At 44.7% G+C, this 25,046-nt stretch overlaps 1 protein-coding gene across 1 annotated transcript; it reads right to left on the reverse strand.

The window, feature by feature from the left end:
* Positions 1–515: 515 nt before the first annotated feature.
* On the reverse strand, positions 516–23,094 carry ST3GAL1 (ST3 beta-galactoside alpha-2,3-sialyltransferase 1). Its single transcript, XM_009273978.2, has 6 exons — positions 22,241–23,094; positions 12,660–12,856; positions 9,338–9,517; positions 5,296–5,341; positions 3,172–3,291; positions 516–1,297 (listed from the first exon to the last, which is right to left on the reverse strand). The coding sequence occupies exons 1-6, from the start codon at positions 22,550–22,552 to the stop codon at positions 1,124–1,126; spliced, it is 1,029 nt and encodes a 342-aa protein (XP_009272253.1). The 5' UTR covers positions 22,553–23,094; the 3' UTR covers positions 516–1,123.
* Positions 23,095–25,046: the final 1,952 nt, after the last annotated feature.

Consider the following 25,046-nt stretch of genomic DNA (forward strand, 5'->3'; position numbering starts at 1 on the left):
ATAAAAAAATAAGAGGAAAAGTTTCCTTGGAACTTTTGGATATTTTCCCATAAAAAAGGTAAAAGCTACCTTTAAAAATTAGTCTTGTTTGTGTTTGCTCAAATACAATATAGGAGCTGTTATTATTGTTTCTGACTACAAAAGTATACCACATGGAGGCTAGACTTTGGTTAATTTTTCCCCCTTTTATAAAAAAGTTTAATTTAGGGTTTGTCATCTGTAAAAAAAACCACATCTGTTGCACAATTATAAAAGGCACATATAAAAGACTGAAAGAAAAAAGTCCACTTTCCAACCTTAAACTGATTAAATAAAAATGAGCATTCCAGAGTATTTTCCACCAAAAAAAAAGAAATAAAAATTATATATAAGCAAAAAAGACAAACATACAAGTGGCTAAAAAGGCCATTTTTTTTTTTTCTGGAGTTTTCAGTATTGTTTTCTCTCTCATTATGGCTGTATAGGAAGCAATATTAAATAATATATGATCAGAGATGATTTGATCCATATTTTCTAGATGCTATCAATGCAGAATGAGGCAATGGCTGAAAAATTTGCTACTCCAGGCAACTTCATCATGTTTTTGCTTAATACATCATGAAACCAGAAGTAATAGAGGAAACAGAAGAGACAGTTCAAAAAGAAGATGAACAGCAGAAGTGAATTCATTTCTTTGAGGTAATCCTTACTACGATGTTCACAGCTGCCCTAGTGGGTCTCAAGTCCCAGAAGTCATTTTCACTCTTCTTCAAGGATCTCCTGCCTTATTCGAGGAAAGAACACACACACAAACAGCAGTTCCTGTGCCCAGGTTTCCCCTAATTGCAACAGGCAGATCTTTCATCAGTAATTCAAGAATCAAGCCATAAAGCCTAAGCAGAGATTCATTTATTCCCACAACTGATTGGTAGTCGCCAGCTATCTGTAGATAGGAAATCACATGCAGCGTGGAAGCCGGTCCTCAGCCGAGCTCCCTGCGGTGAGCATTGCAGCAGTGAGACGCTCCAAATCCACTGCAGATTCACGCATCATTCAAACCTGCTGGGTGCCCAGATCATCTTCACTGAGTTTTGTTCTGCTGCATGTTGGAAATTGCAGCCCCCACTTCTCCCCATGGCAAGTGTCATCTGCCCTTGAAAAAATTTATTTTTTCAATGGAAGCAAGAGTCAAAGTTACATTGAACTCAAAATCCCCATCATGGACACCGGTCTTCCGGAAAGCCCCAGCTGAAGCGTTGTTTTCCCAGTAATGATGCCAGTGTCCTTTGCTGTCTGCTCCAAAACCATACACATTCACCTAGGAAGTAAGAGAGAACTAGTGTTACGGCCTGGAAAGCAATTGGTCTTCATCTGAAATGTTGAAGAAACTCTCTTGATTCTCGGTTTATCTATAGGCAGCAGCACCTGAAGACCTCGGCGATGTGCCAAGCTATTCTGCTGCATGAGATGATGCAACCACAGAGTAACGAGCCAAGGCCTACTCAAGGGACATTATATCCTAAGCTATGCTGAGACCACCATCATACCTGAACCCAGACAGAAAAGGAAATTTCTGTCCATGAATTCTTGTTTAGCAATATGAAAAACACATTCCTGTCCCCTAAGCATGATGTTTGACCCAAGGAGGTCAGTGGCTTGGGATGGAAATCTCCTCTTTAGCTGATTAAGGCCACAAAGAGTGGAAAAATTTTGGTTTTGCTCCTAGTCTTCCAAATGATGACCCATGTGAACCCCCACTTATATGCATAATTATATGACATTTGCAGTCACTTCAGAGGCAGATGGACATGATGTTCTTTGTGTGTATACTCCTATGGCCTTTCCTCTCCCAACGGCTCATTTATCGATGGCTATGCCTGTCTCCTCTGGTGGTAAAAGTCCAAACATCACAGTTGACTTATTTAAACTGAGAGTGGCGATATGGCTGGGTTTGAATGGGTCATAGCCCACAAAACAAGTGCCCTAACCCATCCACACCTGGACCCACCCAAATATGAGCTCATTTTAAGTTATTTTTGATAATGTCAGAGCCTTGCTCATTGCCTGCTTACCAGAAAACAGGCTCCACCCAAGCCGCCCATCCTATCTGCCTTGACTATGGTACAGTGTCTGCCAGCATCATTAGGAGTATTTCCATCACTTCTCCGAGCAACACAGGCCTAGGTGACAAAAGTTCCCTTTCATCAGCAGACCTGTGTCCAGGCCAAGGATTTTGCCAGCATAGTGATTTTTATCCCCCATGCTGACAAGCCCATTCTTGCAGGATTTTGTAGAGCAGACCTGGCCTTACAGTAACTAGCTAAGTCTCCTGTCACCTAGGAGCACCTCACATCACTCAAGTCAGGGATTTTCCTCAAGTAACTGCTGGAGCAGAGGCATTTACCATAACCTACAAACACACAAGCTTGGGTTTGAAAATAGACCATCTGCATTGCCCAAATTGGCTTATGTAAGAGCTGATCATCAAAGTTCTTCAGGGGATTATGTTTAAGATTTAGATATCCAAATGGAGGTGCCTGAGCATCCATTACAGTCAGTGGCGATTCAGGTAGCACAGTCACTGGAAACCAGGGAGTGATCTTGCTCCCATGATGTCTTACCAGGAGGTTGGTTTGCTGAATCAGCCTCTTGGCTCCACTGATTAGACAGATAAGACCTCAATGCAGTTACCCAAACATAAGTGCCATTTGAGATGTCCTTGGGTACTCAATACATCTACTCAAGGCAGGCAGATATCAAACAAGGCCAAGAGATTCGTACTTTTCTGGTCTGGCAGCTGGAGGCAGAGGGCATGCCCAGGGCAACACCAATGGCTCTAGGTGCCTAAACAGTGAGACAAAATATAATTTGGGCTTCCACTAACAAAATGGGCATGGACATCATCCATATTTAGATGTCTTTTAATGCCAAGTGGAATCTCATTATTTATGTTTAATTATATTGCCCTAGAATGCATCTTAAACCCTACCACTTGCTGACATTAAAAAAATCAGTCACTGTCAGTTGAGCGTATCTGCATGTTACTGAGGACTCTACATCTGTTTGAAGAAGCAAACAGCAGAGAAGATGGAGACAGGGAAATAAAGATTGAGTGAGTGGTCAGGGCATGTTCCTGGCACTTCAGTGTGAAATGTCCTGATTTTTTATCCATATATCCAAACATAGCCAGACCTCATCGCATACATGGAGTGCAAATATCAAAGACAGAAGGCCTGTGGAGGGGTATCTCCCATGATGCTGGAGCCAGTTTTCATAGACGTATTTCATAAAAGCTGGATTATAAACCAGGATCTAGGTAAAAGTGGAGAGAAAGGCTCATTAGTAAAATACCCTGGGAAAAAAACAACAGTAGCATGTAATCCCTAAAGGACATTGGGGTAGGGGAGTGGGGGAGAAAGGAATATTAGTTATTCCCTGAGGGCGGGTGAAAGGGAAAAATAAAGTCCCATAGTTAAGTGCATTCAAGAATATTTCCCATTTGCAATTACACATGAATATTCCTTTCTTGGTCTTGATACCCCACTTGCTTACACTGATGTAAATCCTGGGTGATTCCTACTGAAACCAATGGGTATGAAATGGCACAAATGAGAAGAAAGTTAGGCATTCAGCTCCCTCTGCAGCGTCCTGCTGTAATGCAGATGAGCTCTGGGGAGTTGGAGGCCTAAGCAAGGCAAGGGTAAGATGCCATGCCAGATTTCATAGAACCATAGAATCATTTAGGTTGGAAAAGACCCTTAAGATCATTGAGTCCATCTGTAATTTGGGTGGGAACGTAGGAGCAACAGCATCTTCTGCACAATATGCCAACCATGTCTTTGTATCTCTATAGGTACAGATCTAAGGAAACCAGGGGTCAGGTAGAAACTATCAGGAAGCCTCAGGTTGCATCAGCTGCATTTCTCCTGTTTCCCAAACGTCTTATTTTTCTATGCTTTTTTTTTTCCCCTAAAGACATAAATTGCATTTGGTTACCTCCTGGTGAAATTATGAGGCCATCTAATGGAGACAGAGCACTTAAGATCAGACCTGAGTGTACAGTAAATCCAAGGACTGGTGGGAGCCCTTGGTTTCACCCCCCTTCCCTGAGTCAGGCAAAGAGAGGCTTTTCCCTCCATGCTGCATTTGTAATTAGAGTGACAGCGTTTCAGTGCTATCTGGTTAGCTGCAGGGCTTTTCCTTTTTCAAAGTCAGAGGTTAATTGCTGGTATTGTATCTGTGTGTAATCGCTTCTCACAGGGTGTTTTGCATTTCGAGGGAAGAAATACAAGCTTCACATCTCCCTGCTTGGGAAGCTGCTGCATATGGCCAGCCGCACCCTGGGCTGGTGCTACTCAACTGTGACGTGAGTTTAACAACCTGCCGTAGTGCATCTCACAAGGGTTTTGCAGAGGTTAATGTGTTCCTCATAACAGGTAGGGATGAGTGATAAGTGATTATTTAATACCCCCAGAGGTCCATGGTTTGAAGCACAGGGATATAAACTGATAATGGTTAAAGGTCTCATTTGAAGCCTTTGGCAAAACCTGGCCTCCTGAAAGAAGGACATGTGCATTAATCTGTAATTTTAATGCTCTGGGGCTAACATCATACTTTACCAGCCCTTGAGACATTAGGAGCCTGAGCTTCTCTGAAAATCAGCCTCTCCAAAAGCTGAGAGAATGAAACTTTTATTTTGCTGGAAGGTCTGTGGAAGAGGAAACATCTTTTACCTCTCCCTACATAGCCTGCCTTGGTTATGTCCTCAAACCATGCAGCTACAACAACAAAAGTCTTTGCACGGTGGCGAAAGGTGCGACATAGGAATGACCATCCTGCCCCAGGGGAAATCCTGCCTCCAGCAGTAGGGCATGTCTATTAAACCACAACATACTTGGACAATGAGTCAGTATGCATGGGATGGACTCTCTTCTGACTGCTGTAGGGTGGGCACCAGGTTTGTCCATCTTTCTTCAACCTTCTCAGAGAAGTGGGGTCCCCTGGCCGATTGCCTTCTACACATCCACACTATGGATGGGAGAAGTGGCATGGCACAGATCGTGTCTACATTGCTCAATTCTGTCTCTGTGCAAAACAGGGAATATTCCTTGGTCTGCACTATCCTGCAAACCTTGCTTGAACATTGCCTGTGAGAGTATTAATACACTTGGGACAAAAACAGCATGGACTTGGCCTGAGCCCAGTCTCCAGGCTTGTTTAATTGGGTACACGCAGTTATTACAGCTGTGGGCTAAGAGCCTTCCCCAAGAGTCATTGATACCATCTTGAATTCTCCACTGACTCAGCATTGCTCACCTTTTCTTTTTTGACTTTGATTTTCCGTGGAACTGGAATATATGTGCTGTTAGAAGAAAAAAAAACACCACCAAGATTAGTAAAAGCCCAACATATTAATATTTTCCTGTATTTCCAAAGAAAGAAAGAATATTCTTCATGTACAGGAATATATTCAAATTATTTGAAAGCAATAAATTCAAGAAATTGTTGGAAAATGAGGCTGCAATTAAGTAATACAGCATGAAAAGACCTGAGGTGTCACTGAAGCAAGTTTATAGGAAGCCATTACATTTTTGAATTTTCAAGCTAATTATTGACAGTAGGACACCAAAGATTTAGTTGACAATATCTTGTAAAGTTAATATTATGAGGAGCCCATGACTTTTAATTCTTGGCCCATGACTGTTGCAGTCTTTGCACTTTGATGACGGGAAGGACTTTCCATTTAATTTCATGGCAGAAAAACCTTTTCCCACCAGGGGGAGACTTTTCCCCTCCTAATACTTGTAGGTACTGCACGATTTTCAGAGTAGGTGGTAGCAAGAGTTCATAATTTCTGTGGTTATGTGCGACTCTGGCATTCCCAGTACACAGCCCCTCACCAGCAAGCTATTCCCCTCCTCCCCAGGGAGATGCTGAAGGCTTCCTGCAGTTCCCAGCATAAAACTTCCAAGTCATACCTTATGACTGGGTCGAAATCACGAGTCATGTCTTGAAAACAAAAAAAAAATCTTTTCTTCCCCATATCTCATGCACAGTGCATGCTGGCATTGTGCTCATCATGAGTGCTGTAAAAAAAAAATCTCCCTGAGTTTGTTTCAAGTGAGAAAATTCTAAACCGGCCTTGTAACTGGACTATATCCCAAAATGTACCCTGCATACTTTTTAGATGGGTTGTGATAAATCACCAAAACCTTCCATTAGTTCAATCTAAATGTTTTTGCTTGATTTTTGGTAACAACAAGGTTCCTGTGATTAATGTTTTATTTCTTTTTGAACCATGGATCATCAGCACTTTGAAACATTAGTCTAATCTTCCCAAACTGGTGGTGACCCAGCAATGTCCTCATCTCCTCAGGTACTTCGGGGCATCCCTTACGTTAGATCCCTGCTCCAGCCTGCATGCAGTGGAAGATGTGACAGGTGGGTTCCACCCCCCCACCCCCCCCGCCCCGCCCCGAGATGTGGCACAAGATGCTAATGGGGAAAGAGACACCCATGCAGACTTCTTAATCTGCCCTCAGCAAATCTGCCCTTGCATCTGCTTCCCACGCCTGACCTTGGTTAGCAAAGTCGGTAGAAGTAGGCTTGGTGATCCCATAGGGATCACATAAAGGGCTGCTTTGCTGGTAAAATCTCCTCATTATTATATAAATAAACAGCCAGTCTTTTCTGAAAAGGTGATGTGGAGGAATCAAGAGGGCCATATTTCATGGACATCTAGGCAGGAACAGTAGAAGACCAAAGTGAACAGTGTGCAATATTCAAGACAGTATTTGCAGACAGCTCTAATCCAACCAGGATACTACTGTAGCTCTTGTCAGATGATGTTAGTTATTTTAATCATGGGATATATCGTTTTTTCAGAAGCAACACCCAAGTCCTGCTGTCACTTGGCTGCAGAATTTCATACAGTCAAATGGGACATGTCTGAGAGAATCGTTCAGCTATCGATTCAATCTAATGTTAAGGCCATCTGCAGTTTGGCTTTTCTTTTGAACCATAATACAGGATGCTTATCTTTTTTAACTATGAGTGCACTAAGGTGATTATTTCTTCTCTTCTAAAATACTGAATTTCAGATGGGTTTTATTTTTAGTTGATGCTTTCTCCCCTTTACAAATGTACAATCAACAATTTCTTTATACACTGTATCTGACATTGTGTGTTTACTGCATGCTCATAGGTTTATTCTGCTAGCCTAAAATTATGTTAAATGTATTGTTAAGATTTGTGTGCTTATGATTTTCTGGTTTTATTGCTCCAGCATGTGCCAGCTTATTAATTATGCAATTTCCCTTCTTTGAGTATGGCAAAAATCTTAAAATACTGGTATTTCTTCCATGGGGTTAAATACTCACACGCTAATTTATACCAGATGCTTACCAAGTCCATGTATACAATCTAATTATAAATATATAATATATCCTGTAATTTATTAAGCAAATATGTTTTTCTTTTGATATGCTGTGACTGCCTTGTAGTCAACCAGTTATATCTTCCTGACAGGCTAAGGGCTCACTCAACTTTACCGCTGCAACCCACTTGCTGCCACTTCTGAAGGTAAATACTCGACAAAAAATAACGAACAGCTTTGCAATCTGGGCACAGAGCAGTGACAGTGATGGAAACACAGATGGGTGACAATGGTAGCAACTGGCCCTCTGTGGGCACCTCTTCCTAGTGCAGGCATGGATTTGACAAAGATGCAGCAAGGGGCTTCATTCAAAGGCCACTGAAGGCAGCTGGAAGCTTTCCATTGCTTCTGAGAGGATTTGGATCCAGGCTTAAGGGTGGAGGTTCTCAATCTTTTTTTATCAATACAGCTTCTAAAAGAAAAAAACCTAAGCTTTGCAAAAAAGGTCATATTTTTAAGCCAATTTTCTAAGTGGCTGATTTTTCCGAGATATGAGTGTGTCCTGAAGATGGATTTTTTCAAGACAACTTATGACTGTATATACTAAGTGCTGGTGGCAAAAAAGGTAAAAAGACACTAAACCAGATTTGTTACAAGTTAAGAGAATCTTAATAAGAAGTGAAAAGAATCTAAAATGCATTTGCAAAAAGAGAAAAGAAAAAGAAAAGAAGAAATAAAACTCCATTTGTTGTCCCATCAAAAAGTTTTCCTTAAAAATGAGAAGTGGGTCTTATTCCCAGTCAACAGGGACATATTTTTACAAGTTTTTAATCTTCTGAGACCCTGAAATTGGGAAAAAAGTTGATAAGTTTTGAAATACTTCTCTCTGGAATAAAGTAATCTGATCTGCTGTTGCTGTCTATGTGTAGCAAGGCGCCACCGAGCAATCCCACCAGGCTGTGGCTTTACATCCAGCAGATAACCTCACACACAGTACAAATGTCACATATTTCATTCTCTGGATTAGGAAAAGCCAGCTTATAGGAAGGGAGAGAATCTGCTAGCAGGCATCCAGAAGAAACACGTTTTGTTCAGATTTCTAATTCCAGTGCTGCCATAAATGGATTAAGCAGGACAACATTTACTTCTGAAAGTACAAAGAAGAAATGGAGAATAAATAACAGTGTGGCACATAATTGCCAGGTAAAACGTTAATTTAAAGCTAAGGCACACAGGTGACACATGAAACAATGGTGTCTCCTCTGCACAGCTCTCGATCACCTTCCACCAGGAAAGACAGAACTCCTGACCGACCTGTCCAGGGGAGAATTCTGTGGATGGGGGGACTAAGTGTCCCAGTTTGCTTCTGTTCTTACTGCCTTCTGTGAGCAGTCTGCACATTCCTCTCTGCCTCCTTGTCCTCTTCTGCAAATGGCATAATATATGTTGGACGACCACTTGGCCACCCAAGTGTCTTAGGTGGGATAATCCAGGTGTCTAGGACCACTGCTGAATTAATAACCCGCCAAACACCTGATTCTGCAGAAGGCTTTCTGATGGGTACATTTGGGTACGGGCATGCTGGCTGCATCCACTGTACTCCCAAGGGACTGGAGAGGAGGAAGGATGAGCAGAAGCCCAAAATAAGGCACTGAACCCCAAAGCCCAGGAAGCCACTGCTCAAACTGGCCACCTCCAGCAGCAAAAAATCCCCTTTCATTTCTCTAAGACCATTGTGTGGGGCTATGAAGAGCTGGATCTGCATCTTCACCTCAAAGACTGCACCATAACATTAAGCTTTTCCTAGAAAGCAAGTGTTCAGGACTGAACCCTGACCTGAGAGCGTCTGTAAAGCTCCCCTAGGCCTTAGAAGGGAAATCCCTCAGAAGCAGGGGTTTGCCCAGCGTGGGCTTTTCTGTCCCACAGCAACATGTGGGGGCTCCCACCTCTTCAGCCTGCTCACTCAGGGCTGCCCTTACTCACAAGTTGATGGTGCCTGTGGTGAGAGCGGTGACAACCCAGCGCAGGTCCAGGGTTTTGAAGGGGATCAGGATCATGCTCACGTTTTCTTCCAGCTCTTTGTAGCTCTCAGGGTAAACAAAGTGGTGAGTGGTCTTGCTCCCAACATCTGATTCGTAGCCAGTAGTGGGGGCACGGTTCATTCTGCAGCCCAAAATTAAGAAATGAGAGAGTGAGGAAGTGGGAGAGGAATTAGGTAGGTACAGACATGTGTGATTCTCTCCTAAATCATTTGCTTGAGGCGGCAGGAAAATGCTCCCATGGCTAAGGAGAGTGCTGTATGCAGGGTCTTCAGACAGCCTTGACAGGGTGTAGTGGTCCTCAAGCGGGCTGAAATGGCCATCACCCATAGTGGATAAATTAAAATTAAATGAAAGCTCATCTTTAGTGTGGTATTCCTTGGACTGAATGAGAGTTTCTGCCAAGCAAGTGTATCTCTGAGCACATCCCTGGGTTCCCTTTACAGTCAGCAGAGAGCTGGTCAAAAGAGCAGTGAGTCTATGAGGACACATCTCCTTTCATCCTAAAGCTGAAGCCTCCAGTAGGTGAGAAAAATATTGCCCTGAAATCCATTAGCTTGACTTCTTGCAGTTTCATTCCCCCCATCTGTAGGGTCAAGGTAACAAACCATGTTATGTGTGATAAGAAGCAGCAAACATTTCTTATGGTCCTCCCATGAAAAGGCACCAAAGCCACAGTGACAAATCCAGGACCTACTGCTGACACTTCATTTACTCAAACCTTACTTTGTAGTATGTCCCTCAACTTCGATACATCTACCTAGGGTCGCTCCGCCCACACGTGGTGTGCTTTCAGTAACCCTGGGGTCAGTGCATGGAGATCTGCCCAGGGCCCACCAGGGCTCAGTCAAAATGTGTTGACCAAACAGGGCTACTTTATGTTGGGTGTATCAGTGAACAGGGAACAGAGGGGCTTCTGAACTCAGGACTGCAGAAACACCTCTACGCATGTGTTCCCTCCTGAAAGCAAATCTGGGAGCACATCAGCAATTTCCAATTAGTTCACTGCTAGTAGAGATTTGCGTGTTTCCATGGCGCAGCGTAATGCAGATTAGAGATCCCCAAAGTGGCTCTGACTGACCTTGCATGAATCCATGGTGCCGTGAAACACCATGGAGAAACCCCCAAGCTGGCTCTGAGCAGAATGGGGTTTCGCTGCAGCCCAGTGGAGTATCCTGCAGTGGCATTAGCTCAGCTCCTGGCAGAAGTGAGGGGAGGACAAGGAAGGCTGTAGCTGACAAGATGATGATGAGCATTGTACATTGCCAGACAAAATGTTGCCCTGGTCACTGATAACAGGGGAGGTAAAATATGTTTATCAAGTCTATGCCAGGCAGTGTTATTGCAGTGCTGCCCCCAGGTGAATTAGTTAAGTTTAACTCCCTCAAAGGGAGTTTTTAGCATTGGCAGACTATCCTGCCAGCCTGTGAGGACCTGTTATTGAGTTAGCCTCTTCCCTGCCAGCGACCCGCATTGAAATACTCAGTAAAGCATGAGATTGACTATGTTTTATCTTGAGATTAGTCAGTCTGAGGTACGAAATATGGGGGTTTCCTTCTGTTAGGACAAAGCCAAGGGTGGCACCTTAGTTATATTACTCACACCATGCCCTTGAGTCTATGTACTTTCACCACCATCTGTGGTGGGGCTGCCTGGGCAGCATGGCAGAAGGCAGCAGTCACACCCAATCTGAGCAGGAAGGACCAAGCAGGAATTTCCTTCTGTCGTGGAAGTAGATAGAAACAAATAAAAGTGGGCTGGAACACAGTGTTTGGAAGGAAAGGTGTCTGCTCAGACTCCCTGGCTTTTCCCCGCACTTGGCTGTATTGACAGAGCATGTGCAAGTGAATATCAGGTCACCAGAGACTTTGTTTGCTGGATTAACACACAGAGGAGTCACCTTCTCTGCACAAGTTTCCACAGTGAATCCTAAAAACTTGTGCCATCTCTTCAAATCTGGCTTGAGATCCCTAAAATAGAAATCAGAGCCTGGAAGGTTCAATTTCAAATCATTGAGAGTTTCTCCCTTGCCAGGGATGCACAGCTATGGGAAAGGTTAGGCCTCAGAGCAGAAATCCGCATCGGAGTGTGTTACTCTAGTTACTACTCAAAAAAGTTGCCTTTGAGTCTAGCAAAGCCTTTTCTGCATGAATCTGGAAACGTAGGCCAGGCAAGATAAGAAAGTCCACACAGGAACGGGGCTGTCTCCATAGCGAGGGACACGGAGTTAAGCATAAATGCACCTCAGCTGCCTCACATTTACAACCCGCAGGATTAATGTTGAGGGCTCTTCACTTCCTTTTGTGGATCTGAAGACCAGGTTGGCTGCCTCTGCCTTTGGGAAGGTACTTTTGGCAGAGGGCAAGGCATGCAGCTGAAGGAAGCCACTCCTGAAACGATTTATCATGAACATTTAGACGTCATCGAAAGACTCTACAGTGTGTCCAAGCCACACTGGAAGCCAAGTGGCCTAAGGTGGTTTAAGAGTTCAAATAGTGCTCATCTTCTGCTGATTCACTCTTCACTTCAGTGCACAGCTTCCTGCTAAAGGTTATGTTGTTTCTGAGAGTATAGTCCCACATGTTGTATTTTCAATAGCAATCCCTCCCTTCCAGGGCCTGCGTTGCTCCCCAAATTGTGCTGTACTGGCAGCTGCGGTGTGAAAGCTGGACAACGCATTGGAGATGAACTTAGTCAGCCCAGATATCTTGGCTGCCCTGTGGGTGATTAGCTCTGCTTACCTAGTTCCCGCTTGCGTTTCAGTAGGATAAATAGCCAACCTTCATTGCCTCGAAAGGAAGAGGCAATGTGACCCTTTACAAAGTAGCTGTGGCCAACCAGTTGTCTCCTGTCCATTGCAAAGTGACTTTGGCTTTCCCACCCCACCACTGCTTAAGAATGAACCAGTGCAAGAAAGTCAAATCTGATACAGCCAATTAAGTGTGTAAAAGATGACTTGTGAGCACTAGCTGCAGAAATAACTTTTACTCAAAACTGCAGGTTTTTTCAGCTATGCTTTTTAACACAGGCAATTATGGATAGTGCAGAACAAGCTACAGTATCAACACCTATTCATGTGTTTTTCCAAACTAAACCATGAGGTCATATCTCCAACACACATAGTTTACATCCCTGGAACTTAGATTTGACCGAAGTACCAGATTTCACTAGATAGCTCCTGAAATCTTGTTTGCTCACTTGTCCCCCAAAATACCAGTGAATCTTAAACAACAGAGACATCTGGAGCCAAGGTGGTGCCTACTCACCTGAGCACAAAGTCATGGGAGTCAATATCTTGGCCATACCGAGACTGCAGAAGGTTCCCAGAGTTGCCCACAACGGCGCACCGTCTGCACGTGTAAGTGCCTCGCTCCTGCAGTGGATCCCCATCTCCGGGAATGATCCCAAACAATTCATTGAGAGTAGCATTAATATTCTTCGGAGTTTTCTCTCCTTGCAATTTCTGTTAGGGAGAAAAATGACTCCAGGTTACCAATATAGCTAGCTTTTCTGTGAGCAAGACATAGCTTCAAATGTCTTCTCAAAGACCCTTCCTGAATCTACCTGCAGACACTGTCTTCTGCAGTATCTGTTACAAAGCTTCGAGTTGGGAGCAGAAGTGTGAAAAAAAAAGTGGAAAATCCCTTCCCATTAACTTTTTTAACTTGGCTCTCCTTTTCCCTTCCTTTTCCTCGGATTCCCTCACCTCCTCAGTCTATATCTAGCCATGGTGGAACAGATCATGCATTTTCCCCACGGCTGGCCTTAGCAGAGTAAGTGTTCTTCTGGTGTCTATAAGTCTAATCCCACCTTGGGCCAGATATCTTCTGTTAGGACCTGTATAAGATTTCTTTTACCCCTCCTAGGAAGGACAGAAGAGTCTCAGGGAACCTGATGGAGCACAGAAGTGGCTGACACCCCTTGCACAACTTTTGGCATATGCCAGAAGTGGGGGTGGGAGGTCTTATTGCTGCTGTTCTGGACTGTGGAGGAACCATCTGCCAGTGCAATAGAAAACCACAGTAAAGTAGAGTTAGCCCTGAGGGTTGGAGACATAAAATCACCTAAAAAATTCTCCAGGATGAAGAAAACCACCCGGACCTTGGTCATTGTGTCTGTTGCCATGGAGGGAAACTCTTTTGTAGCAGCTCTGTGGTGCATGGTGGAAACAATGGCTGGATCAGGAAGGTACAGACAAGGTACAGGGCAGGTGATGGACAGACACTCCCTTTTTGGGGCTCTGCTCTCTGAGGGCTACTAAAGGGGTTGGGAGTGCTGGCAGGCTCACAAAAAGCATTGCCCACCCTCACGGTGCCGCTTGCTTGCAAGTTCACAATGGGAGAACGGTTCCTCACACAAAATGTGCCAAAAGACTCTGCCCTTGCTCTGGCAGCCCAGGGCAAGGAGAGACAGGGAGGGAGGGAGGAGAAACACCTTTTCCCACGACTCCCAGCAATGGCCTGGGGTAATTTGGCTTTAGTTTCCAATGCATTTCCCTCGACTGCACCAGGAACTGTTAATCTGTCCTGCTATCTCTCTCTCTTACACACAAACACACAGAGATGTATCACTGTAATATTTGTTTAAATTTCATGCTTTCTCTTTGCAGACCTATGTAAAGCAACCTTATTTGCACTGAATTGAACAACAGGTCTGTGGAGCTCAGAACTACAAGACAACATTGGGGCCAAGAACTTGAAACAAAGAAGACAAAGAAATATTGCATACTTAGACTTAAACTTCCTGCTAATCCTTGCTAGCCTATATACTCATATATGGACTGCACAAGGTGATTAGGATGCAAGGTAATTAGGATGCCCAGGCAAGCACTGTCATTATTAACATGTATGTCACTCTTCAGTGGATGGCTCAATTATTTAAGTGAAAAAGGTTATCTTCTAAATTTGTGTGTGATGCTACAAACACATGTTCACATATCTGAACTCTTGTGTATTCTTTATGAATCCAATCTAACCTGTTTTTACTCTGAATATATGAAAAACACTTAATGTTAGAAAGCCTGCAGCCTTCAAAATAAATGGAGGCTTCATAGATGTCTTAGAGTGTAGTATCAGGTGTATAATGTAGAAAAATCCAACCTTTTTTTAAAAAGGAACTTACTTTGACTTTTTTGAACACATATGTGCATACACCCATATATACTCTCTCTCTGTAAAGGTGAACTGGCATTAACTGTCTTTAAGAAATGAAAGGGAAAACCACCAAACATGCACCAAAGCATTTTTAAGAACATAGTTATTCTGGGAAAAAAACCCCAAAACCTATTCTTGAACTGATTTTGCCTGAGCAAATTCAGATGAGGAAGGTAATTTTCAGAAAATTCTAAGTACCTGAGCCCCCTGTTTAAGTTAAATTGCCTTTTCAGCCAGAATGATAGCATCAGTAAAGGAAAGGACCTGGAGTATTGACTTGTGTTTGATGCATTAAAATGATAAGAAACATCATGGATAGGCACCTCCATTTACACAGAACAGGGATCTGCCTTTTCTTTCTGTTATGCTGCTATCGGTCTAGAGTAACTCTATAGCAACCAAGTTAAAACATGGGCACCAACACCAGCCAGAAAGCAGGACACCATTGCCCAACCGATCCCTCGGTTGTACACAATTTCCACAGCAGATTATTACTTACATTAGAGATTCCCTCAATGATGTTAAATATGATGATGACCTTATTGCACTGGGTGTTGAACATCGATACGATAAGACATCCATCCTTAACTCATTAAAAGTGCTCTGTTTTAATTTCCTCAGTGATTATCTGATTGGACTACACTTTTCAGGCCTAATCTTCAGTCAGCACTGGTTAGTCTTTGACATTTCAGCAAGACAGAGCAGAGCAGGCAATGAAGCTGGTTAACTCCAAGGCAGATAGTTTTTAAAAGTTCAGACTTAATGTGCAGCCAGTTCCTTATTGCACAATGTTTACTTGACTTCTTGAAAAAGACCATTTTAATAGCATTACAATTACAAACCAATTATAGTTCACTTTCCCACACCAAATTCTTGTCCTTTTTTTTGAGTAATGTTGTCTTTTTTTTTTTAACAGGCTCCCATCAGTCTGGCCTTTCCCATAAATCAACAAAAGCACTGGGTTAAAGTCTGTCCATACTGTGCAAGGCAGAGCCATGTCAGTGCCATGTGGCTCTGCTGGGACAGCATCCTGCCTCCAAGTGCTGTAGATGTGTGCCAGCGATATGTGTATGGATGTAGCTGCTAGAAGTGGAGTTAATAAACTGAAATACCTGACCCCTGTGTCCTAAGTGAAGCGGCTGCTTTTCTTAGAAGTCTGTGCAAGCAACAGCTGTGTCTAATGATGCAACTTAACCTCTTGCCCAAGTCCAAAATGCATCTTAACCCACCTTGTGTCCACATACAAAATATCACTAGGTCACTTAACACTCCAGCTCCCCTCCACAAAATATTTGTCTGGCACTTGAGAGTCAACTCTTCACCTTAGGTTGTTAAAAACTATAATTGGAAGTCCAGATTGAGAAGTTTTGTAATCATCTTCACAGGGAAGACAAACTACCCTGTCCTCCCAGCCTTAGAAACTCCCCACTTCACATACAGAAGTTTACTAGCTGGTTTTGCATCTTCTTATTTAAAAAAAGCAAGGGGGGGGGGGGGGGGGGGGGGGGGGGGGGGGGGGGGGGGGGGGGGGGGGGGGGGGGGGGGGGGGGGGGGGGGGGGGGGGGGGGGGGGGGGGGGGGGGGGGGGGGGGGGGGGGGGGGGGGGGGGGGGGGGGGGGGGGGGGGGGGGGGGGGGGGGGGGGGGGGGGGGGGGGGGGGGGGGGGGGGGGGGGAAATGCAAGAAGAAAGAACCCTCAAAGTACTTCCTTTCTTTACCCATGAATGGCTTTCTGAGGAAGATCTTGTTACTCCTTCTCGCACCATGGTGTGTACACCTCCATCAAGGATGACAAGGGACTTTGCTGCTTTTATAAACTTCTTGGAAGGCTTCCCTGGGCTCTCCGGTACCATCACACCACCAGTGATTGCCAAGAAGCAATACCCAAAACTCAGCTAAGGGGATGCAAGGGGAGGATGTGAATTCAGGCAAGGCTGCTCAGAGCTCATAGCCTGGAGTGGTGAGGACACGGCTACAGTCAGGAGGGCCTCAGAGGAAAGCTCTCCTGGTGCCTGTGCATCCCACATCCATGGACAAGTTTGACAGCGTATTAAATACACCTTCAAAATCCCACCTTATTAGCAAGTAGAAAATATCCTGCTTAACCTGTAATCACTGGTGTGATGTGGATGCAGATGGAGCATGGATCAAGACACAACCCTCATGGTGGACAGGCAAGTATATGTGTGGGTCTGGCAGCAGCCAGCACTGCCGAGGCAGCCCTCCTGCAAGCACGTGGCCAGGCAGCCTGGGGAAGCTGGTGTAGCAATACTTTTGTGGGTTTTGTGTCTTTTCTATTTTTTTTAACTGTTTTTAAAAGACAAAGAGGGACTAAAGCCCCATGAGAATCTCTTTTGCACAGCTACTAATTGCCTTGCTGCAGCAGTTCGGAGGCATTAATACTCATGCAGCGCTCCCCAGCTATAAGACATTGTACAAAGATTAATCCTAGCAACAGCCTGGTGGGGCAAATCCAGGTAATCTCCATTTTGCAGATTGAAGGAGAGGTTAAAAGGAAACCATCAATTTAAAAATGCCTCCTTGGTCTGGAAAATATGGCATTATTATTGTTATATTTAATGCCCTGCAATTACTATGCATCAAAGAGATTAAGGGGAAGAATATAGGGGCTTTCAAGAGTTCGGGCTTTGTTTAATGATTTGTGTCTGTCAAAAAATATGCATTATCAAATATGAATGTAATGTGCATATATTATGTAAATAAAACACAATAATATGCGTATGTTAAATTGTATGATTTCTGACTTCCATGGCTGGTGCAGGTCACCTCCATGCTGCTCTAAGGAGCAAAGACCCCGCTTCCACTAGCTCTCTGTGCCCTCGTTTCTGGCTGCAGGATGCTTGCAGCTTGGCAGAGTGCATCGCAGTGCTCGGAGGGACCCATGAGCTTGGACCACCTTCAGATCCATCTGTCCTCGCCGTAGGAGACCCTGGAGCTGCAGCCCAGCTGGATGTACGCGGGGGCTGCCAGCGGGGATAAGGTCAGGGTCAGGTTCTTTCTCCCAGTATGTCCAAGGCTGGTCTAAATGTCATGCTTGCACCCAAGCAGTACGACACCAGCTGGGACTGGGCACGTAGCAGGCACTGGGACTAAAGCCTGGGGCCTGGGCTGGATTTGGTATCACCTTCTGCTGTGAACACGCTACCTTCAGAGCGCTGAGCCCTTCGTATTGCTTTCAAAGTATCACAGACAGTGTCCCAGTTTTAAAGAAGACTTCTGGTGATCAAAGTATTTGGGCAAATTTTCTACAAAGAGCATTCAAAATGCATGGCTCAGGTGCCAAGTAGCTCTGCTGCTGTCTTAAAAATAAGTGCAGCTTCCACGACTTCCCCAGCGCATGTGTTGGGGATGCCCTTTTGTTCGCCGTCTGGTTCGCAAATCTTTAAGCCATATATTACATTTATTCCTACAAACATAAGGACTAAAAGCTAACATTTTCTTTTAGATACGCTAATCACATGGCCCCAAGAGCTGAGCTTTCTTCCAAAAAAAAAAAAAGAAAGCAAAACCCTCAAATATCATAAGACTCGAGATAAAAATTGTTATAACGTGGTAGTTCATGAACAATGTGCTACAGATAAGATTGCCAGGGAACTCTAAGCCTGATTTTACTTATCACAGCTTTAATCCATCAATCTCAACAGGGTTATTTTGGATTTAGAACAGCAGGTTCTGCTCTCATATTTTTTATACTTTCTGACCACCAAAAACAATGCCAAAAAACCTGAGAATAAAACAAGAAAACTATAAATAAATGCTATGCTGTATTATAGCATATAATTCTTGCCCTGTTTCCCTATAAACAGGTTACTAAATTTAGTGGAAATGTCCACAGCATTTGTGTCATGGAACAACAATGAAAAACTTGCAGGTGAACCAGCTCAGGGAGGTGGGAAAGAAAATACAAACAGAAAGAAATGCATCACGTAACATAAAGTGACAACTTCCAAAACACTGAGACTCTCACAGTCCCTGAGTGTAAGACGAGGGAAGGCAGAAGGACAGACAGACAGAGACACAGAAGCAAGGAAGGAAGGAAGGAAGGAAGGAAGGAAGGAAGGAAGGAAGGAAGGAATTTCTAACAAGCTGGTTACAGTCCGGGGTATTATTAATGCCAGATCATCTCCAAGAGGAGGACTCCAATTCAAATTTAAGTCACAAAAAGCCCAGAGCAGCCACAGGAGTGTACCCAGGAGGAGAATTTGGGCCATTATTTGTTACCCAGCTAAAGTAATCATGGGAGAGTTTATCAGCTGGGTAGATTTTAGCAAATGAAAAGCAAGTAACAGCCCTGACAACAGCCCCCTTGTTTCCGTGAACACAAAATGTACCTGTTTCTACAGCCAGGTACCTTTTCAGGTGTCTTCTCCAGAAGCAGCCCTGCCCCATACAGCAGGACAAGCCGCTCTAGGGACAGTGGCACTGCCCTTCTCTTCCCTGCTCCTTCCCACCCGCACAGGCGGTACCGCTAACTCCAGTATGGACAACGCAATTTTGTTCACAGCAGCCAGGAATATTTCCTTCCAAAAGGCCACATCCTACCACGCTGGAAGAGCTTAAACAATATAGTCTCCAAATAAACCATGAAGCAGCCTGGCAGCCATGTGAAGAGCTGTAAGCAAGTGAAACCACCTCATCCTTTGGCCCCAATCTCAAATACTGGTCATTAGGCTCTGAAATCAGTCCTCGCTTTCCTAGAAGTGGAGGGATACTAATGCTACAGGGCTATTTGGATGAATAATCCTTATTCACATATACAGCAACAGGGTTAATGGGAAGGGAGGGCAGACTGAGCTTGGTAGACAGACAGCTTTCCGGCAAGGGCTTTGCCTGTGTTTAGTCTGAACACATCACATGGGTCCCCCCGTGACAGGAAAGTCACAGCCTTATAATAAATAGCTCCAGTGCAGTCACCGTTGTCTCAGTGGCAGCATAATGAAACCACCACGCTGTCTGAAGTCAGTTCCTGAGAGCGAACACACACTCATTTTTCCCCTGAAATGAAGTTTAAGCAATCTCAGGTCTCCTCATGCCCCATCTTTTAAGTGCATATATAGTAAAAAGTTACAAATTATTGAGTTGGCAAAGTAAGCGACAGTAAAACATGGCTATGAGCAATGTTTTCTTTAAGGCTGGTAGAAATCTCAGAAGCACTTTGAAGACGAGCCTAAAAATGAACAGCAAAAAGGGAGTGCAGTCAGGATGCACCTGGGAATTACTTACTGTAGAAATGACACTGCCTGTCTTGAAAAGGCTTAACCAAAGAAACATGTATATAGGAAATAGGTTGCAATGAGGACTTGAGGCCCCATCATGCTTGGGTTTACCCAGAGGCATCTTTCAGAGGAGTCAGGGCACCTTCTCCATCTGCTATAGATTAGCGTAAGTATTTTCAGTAAGCAACTGATTTCCAATAAACAATGCAGTTTTGGAGGACACCAAAATATTTCACATGTTCTAGTTGAAGATAAGTTCTTGCTGAAAAAAAAATATGGTGGAAAATTGTAGAAATCTTAGAAGATTTATTTTTACCATCTAAGAAAAAACTGCTTTGATTTTGTGTTCTAAAGTGGTGTATTCCCTTTGAACTTTACCTGAATTCAAAAAATGAATGAAAACACTAAAAATAGGGTTAGACAGCCCTGAAAATTAATGGACAGCTTTTATTTGGGCTGGGGGGCGGACAGAAAAAAAGGACTTTTGGCTGTTCTGAAAGTCACTATTTTTTAATTTAGCTGAAAAAGAAACAACCCTCCCCCAAAAAAATCTGTTTGAGGTTGAGCTAAAGTGAGATATTTGTGCTCTTTTTTTTTTTTTTTTTCAGTTTCACTACAAGAAGGAAAATCAGAAATTCAGGCTTCTGTACTGAAAGTCCCAAGCTTTTTCTTCCTTTTTATTTATTTTTTTTTTTCCAGAGAATGCATTGAAACCTCATGTTTAAATCAGAGTGGGGTTTGAGTGCAGAATGCAGCGTGGCTTTGCTCGGGGGCGATGCACAAGCCCTTGGGGGCAGAGCCCCCTTAGCAGAGGCACCCTGCCCACCCAGCCGTGTCTCACAGGACTCCTCCTCAGCCTGGGTGCTGCACTCCTGCAGCACCCACACCGATGCCAGGATTTAGGATTGATCATCCCACCCTCTCCTTGGCACCTCTTCGAGGTGCTGAGTGCTCCCAGTTTCTGTGTTCAAAGGCAATTGGGAGGCACTTCACAAGCAGCCTCAAAACTCATGGTGTCCATGAACAACCTCATCCTCTCATCTACTGAGCTCGATTTGGGCTATCCCCCCTCTTCTGAAAACTGCCAGTTGTTAGATCAGCTCAGCTCCCTCCCTCACCCCAGGCCAAGGGGAACTAGGACCTGAACTTGCCGTCTTCCCTTCTCATGTCTCTAGCAAAGCCCAGCTTGGAAATGTGGGCACCAGAAGGAAAAGTGTCTGGGGGCTGCAAGAAAAAACGTAAGCAATGGGAAATCTGAGTCATGGCCAAGGGGCAGGTGAAAGGATGCAACGCCTGGAATATGTGAGACTCATAGCGAAAAGGAAGGTTTCATCATAAAACGAGGATATCATTTATGCAACAGTTAAAGACATCGGAGTTCAGTGGCTTCTCTTTTTCACAAATAAATGCAACAGCCAGCAGAGCGAGAAGTGATAAATCAGCCTCATTCCCACAGCACTTGACACCGCCTCTGAAACCTGAATGCCCCCACTGCAAAAGTGGGCGCCTGCTGGAGGGGTCTCCCCAGGGCACCAGGGAAGGGCTGAAAGCCCCAAATTCAACATCAAGGGTTGTGCTCACTGCAGGACACCAAGATGCAGGCGGTCGTGTGTTCAAAAAGGCACAGGGAGACTGTTTTTTCTGAAGAGGGGGAAAGCAACTCATAATGAAACTGCAATTTGACTGGGGCGCTGCAGCCAGAACCTGCGCTTTGGCAGCTCAGCAGTGCAGGCCATGAGCAATTCATTTGATCAATGTCTGGTTTCAAGAGAACATAAAAGGGGCTTTAATTAGGCAAAACATCAGGATACACCTTCTTCCCTTCTGTGCTTTTCGAACAAGGTATCGCTAGCTTTCATGATGCTTGGATCGGGCCCTTTGGACTACCCTACTCAGAGGATATGCAGAGGCTGCTCCTTCCCAGTGACCCACGGCTGCCCATGCACTTTACAGACCTGTTTTACATCACCGGCCACAACAGCAACTGTTCTCATACATGTGGAATTAGTCATTTTCTGTTTAATCCTGCTAATTATTTACATGTCTTACGGTAGGGAGAGCCCCAGGGGAATTATATACTTCACAATGAGTTTTCATTGCTACCTTGATGGACGGCAAAAGCCCTTTTTACCATCTGAAGCGAAACAAGCCAGCTTACAAAGTCTAGTCTTTCAAAGAGTAGGGAGAAAAAAGGCAATATTGACATTTGCAAATTCTGGATTTGCCACCTAACTCTGCCAGGGACTTTTCTAGCTTGGAGCAAGTGAATGTGTGCTCCGAGTGCCTGTGAGCTAAACAGCAGCACAAACACCCGCTTTCTTCCACCTCTGCCTGCCTTGTCAGCTGAGACGGCAAATGCTTTTGGCAGGAACCATCTCTCGCTATCTGCTCGGCGTCGCTCGAATCCTGACACTGCAACCATCACACGAATGCCGCGCTGTATCCACACCTCCCACTTACCAGCCACCACCTGTAGCTGTCTTCGGGGATCAAGGCATTTTTTGAGGTCAGGAAAGGTTGCATAGTTGAATTAAATCTCTGATCAAACCAGAGGGAATGTCCCAGCTCAGAAATGCACGTGTGACAGCTGCACGGTCTCCTGGGGTACTTGAAGAGTTTTTGGACTTGCTCTGAAAACTGCATGATGAGATGTCTCAGATCCCAGGTGGTCATGGTCACCTGGTGCGTGTAGTTCAGCAGAAATGATGTTACTGTGATGAGCAAAAAGGCGAAGGTAAACACTTTCACGTTCTTCCTCCTTACGACGACCATCTTTCACGCTCGGGTTCTGCAGTCGCCGCTGATGAAGTAGGATGTAGGGTCCAATGTAAGGCAAAAATGAAAGGGCACTGCAGGAGGCGCCTGCCAGTTACCACCCCGGGCTTAGGCTGAACATATCACCTCCCCTACCTCCATCCATAAGGGAAGAAGCTTCGTTTCCCTCAAATGGGCTTAAAAAAGGCAAAGCTGGGTATTTCCTTTCACCTTCTCACAGTGCTTCCAAGTCTCTTCCACCTCTCTGTGACCTGCTTCTAACCTCTCCCACCAACAATTCAATGAAGACAGACCTTTGCCCTTCCACGTACCAGAAGATTTAGAAAGGAGCAATATCAGCATTAAAATTCAGGTTTTCTGTGTGGGAGCAAGCCATAAATTAAAGCAAGCAAATTGTAGAAAGAAGAAGGTGGTTATTTTTTTTTCTTGGAAGTTAGTTCACAAAGGATCAGATCATCCGGGGATGTACGTTCCAGCAGAGAGACATGCTTTGATGTCCATTTAAGCCATGGAGAGCAGTTTGCAGCCTGGAGACATACACGCACAAAAAAAAGAAAGAAAAATTATTGTCAAAAAGTTTTTTGCATTCCTCCCAACCTAATTTCTCTGCTTTTCTCTGCCCATCCCAAAACTTCTGATCAGCTCAGAGCCCTCGATACAGCAGCACCGGCTGCAATTTCTGCTGCGGTATTTGCATACTGAGAAGTTTCACGGCGAAATTTCCGAAAGGGCACAGCACTGACCTGTGGACATTGAGTCCCTTTGCATTGAATCAGCCCCTGCACTCTGGTCTTATTTGAATTACAGTTTGTAGCCATTTGAATGGCAATGACTCACCTCCTTCCCTTAGGCTGACCTTGATAGCCACAAGATAGGCAGCAAAGTATTAATAACTCAAAGCAGCTGAACAAAAAACACTCGGCAAAGGAAGGAGGAGCAGGACAGGGAGGAACAGAAATCAGTTCCTTCTTCTTCCCCCCCACCCCCAAGCAGCTTAATTTCTTGAGGATTGGGGCTGAACTCGTGATTCCAAGAAAGCCAAGCAAGAACAGCTCATACATCCTGGGATAGATGGGGGAAATCAAAGTACAAATGGCCTTTGTTTCACATGAATTATTGCTATTTTTCTTACCAAGGAAAAGGTGAGGGCAGTCTGTGATCTCAGAGAGTTCCTATGAGATCCCGAGCCAGGCAGAGAGGCAGGGAGCTGCTTTGCCCCAGCGAGTTGGGGGATACAGAGGGACCCAGAGCTGCTCTCCGCTCCCCTCCTGGTGTCCCCTGCCTGGCAGCAGTGTTTTAAACGAGTTTTTAAAAGCCAAAAAATGGATCCCTTCCTCCCACGATGCCATTGTTTTGTGGGAAGAAAAAGTGTTGTGGTTTTTAAAACTTCGGATGTTTGCAAAAAAACCCCAAAGTGCCATTGCTTAAATAACACTCTCTTGATTAAAAAAAAAAAAAAAAGGAAAAAATCAGAGAAGCATCTGTGTCAGAATACATGCAATTTATGAACAAGCAAAAGCCCAGCAAGAGAAGTCTCATTCGCTACTCAGCTGCAGGCTTCAGGCCAGCAAGCAAAAAGCAAAACTGCAACTGTTACCTGTCAAACCCCCTCATTTTAACCCATTTTGTGCACCACATTGATGCAGGATCCCCCCATTTCATCCCCCAAAGCCAAGGTGAACACAGGGGAAGTGCATCTGGTGACCACAGGTCTGGGCAGGGCGCAGCATTCCCGGCTTTGCTGCTGGCTTTTCTCCTGGGGATCCACGAGGAGCTGCCCAAGGCCAAACCGCTTTTCCAAGCGGTTTGACATGGTGTCTTGGAGACAGCACAGGCCTGGTTTTTAGAGGCGACATGTAAATATGTACCAAGCCCCATAAAGCCAAATCCAAAGGCAGGAGCCTCAGACCATGGTCTTAAGCCTTTGCTCTGCTTCAGGTTTCTCATCTGCAGCACGTGATGGGTAGTGTGTGCCATTCAGTTAGCTGCTGTTTGCCAAATGCCTCGAGATTTATTTTAAGTCTGGCCCCTACAAATGCATTTACAGGAGCTCAAGGGCTGACAAGTGGGTCAGGCTGGATAACAAAAGGCTTTATTAACCCTGGCTGCTCGGGCTCCCCTGCACCAGTAAATTAAACAGCGCCAGGGAACAATCCTGCGCTCCCTTTAACTTCTTAGAGGAAAGTTTTAGGGCTAACCAGAAACCTTCCAAACTATTCCTGGGTACAATTTGAGAATCGCAGCCCAACAGGCAGTGGAGATGCTGCCGCTGTGCCTTGGAGAGTTAGAAAGGGAGCTTAAGAGCACGGCCCCCGTGCACGGTCCCGTCCATGCCAGCTGGCCTCTGTGCCAGAGAGTGGCCCCAAACACATTTGCTTTATTAGCCTGGACGTAGTTGTTAGTCTAAACAAAACCACAGCCTATAACACCCCCCCCCCCAAATATGCCAGATCCCAGAAGCACATTGATTCTCCATTTATGGACCAGATAA

The sequence above is a fragment of the Aptenodytes forsteri genome, unplaced genomic scaffold (assembly GCF_000699145.1).
Source record: "Aptenodytes forsteri isolate BGI_AS27 unplaced genomic scaffold, ASM69914v1 Scaffold223, whole genome shotgun sequence".
In the NCBI taxonomy this organism is placed as follows: Eukaryota; Metazoa; Chordata; class Aves; order Sphenisciformes; family Spheniscidae; genus Aptenodytes; species Aptenodytes forsteri.

What these genes read in the sequence shown, in the direction of transcription:
- ST3GAL1 (XM_009273978.2), bottom strand. Translation starts at nt 22,552, where the DNA reads ATGGTCGTCGTAAGGAGGAAGAACGTGAAAGTGTTTACCTTCGCCTTT. An exon ending in ACAGCTACAGGTGGTGGCTG is followed by an intron (nt 12,857 to 22,240) that starts GTAAGTGGGAGG and finishes TCTCCCTAACAG; the next exon opens with AAATTGCAAGGAGAGAAAAC. An exon ending in TCAAAGTCAAAAAAGAAAAG is followed by an intron (nt 3,292 to 5,295) that starts GTGAGCAATGCT and finishes ACTTTTACCTAG; the next exon opens with ATCCTGGTTTATAATCCAGC.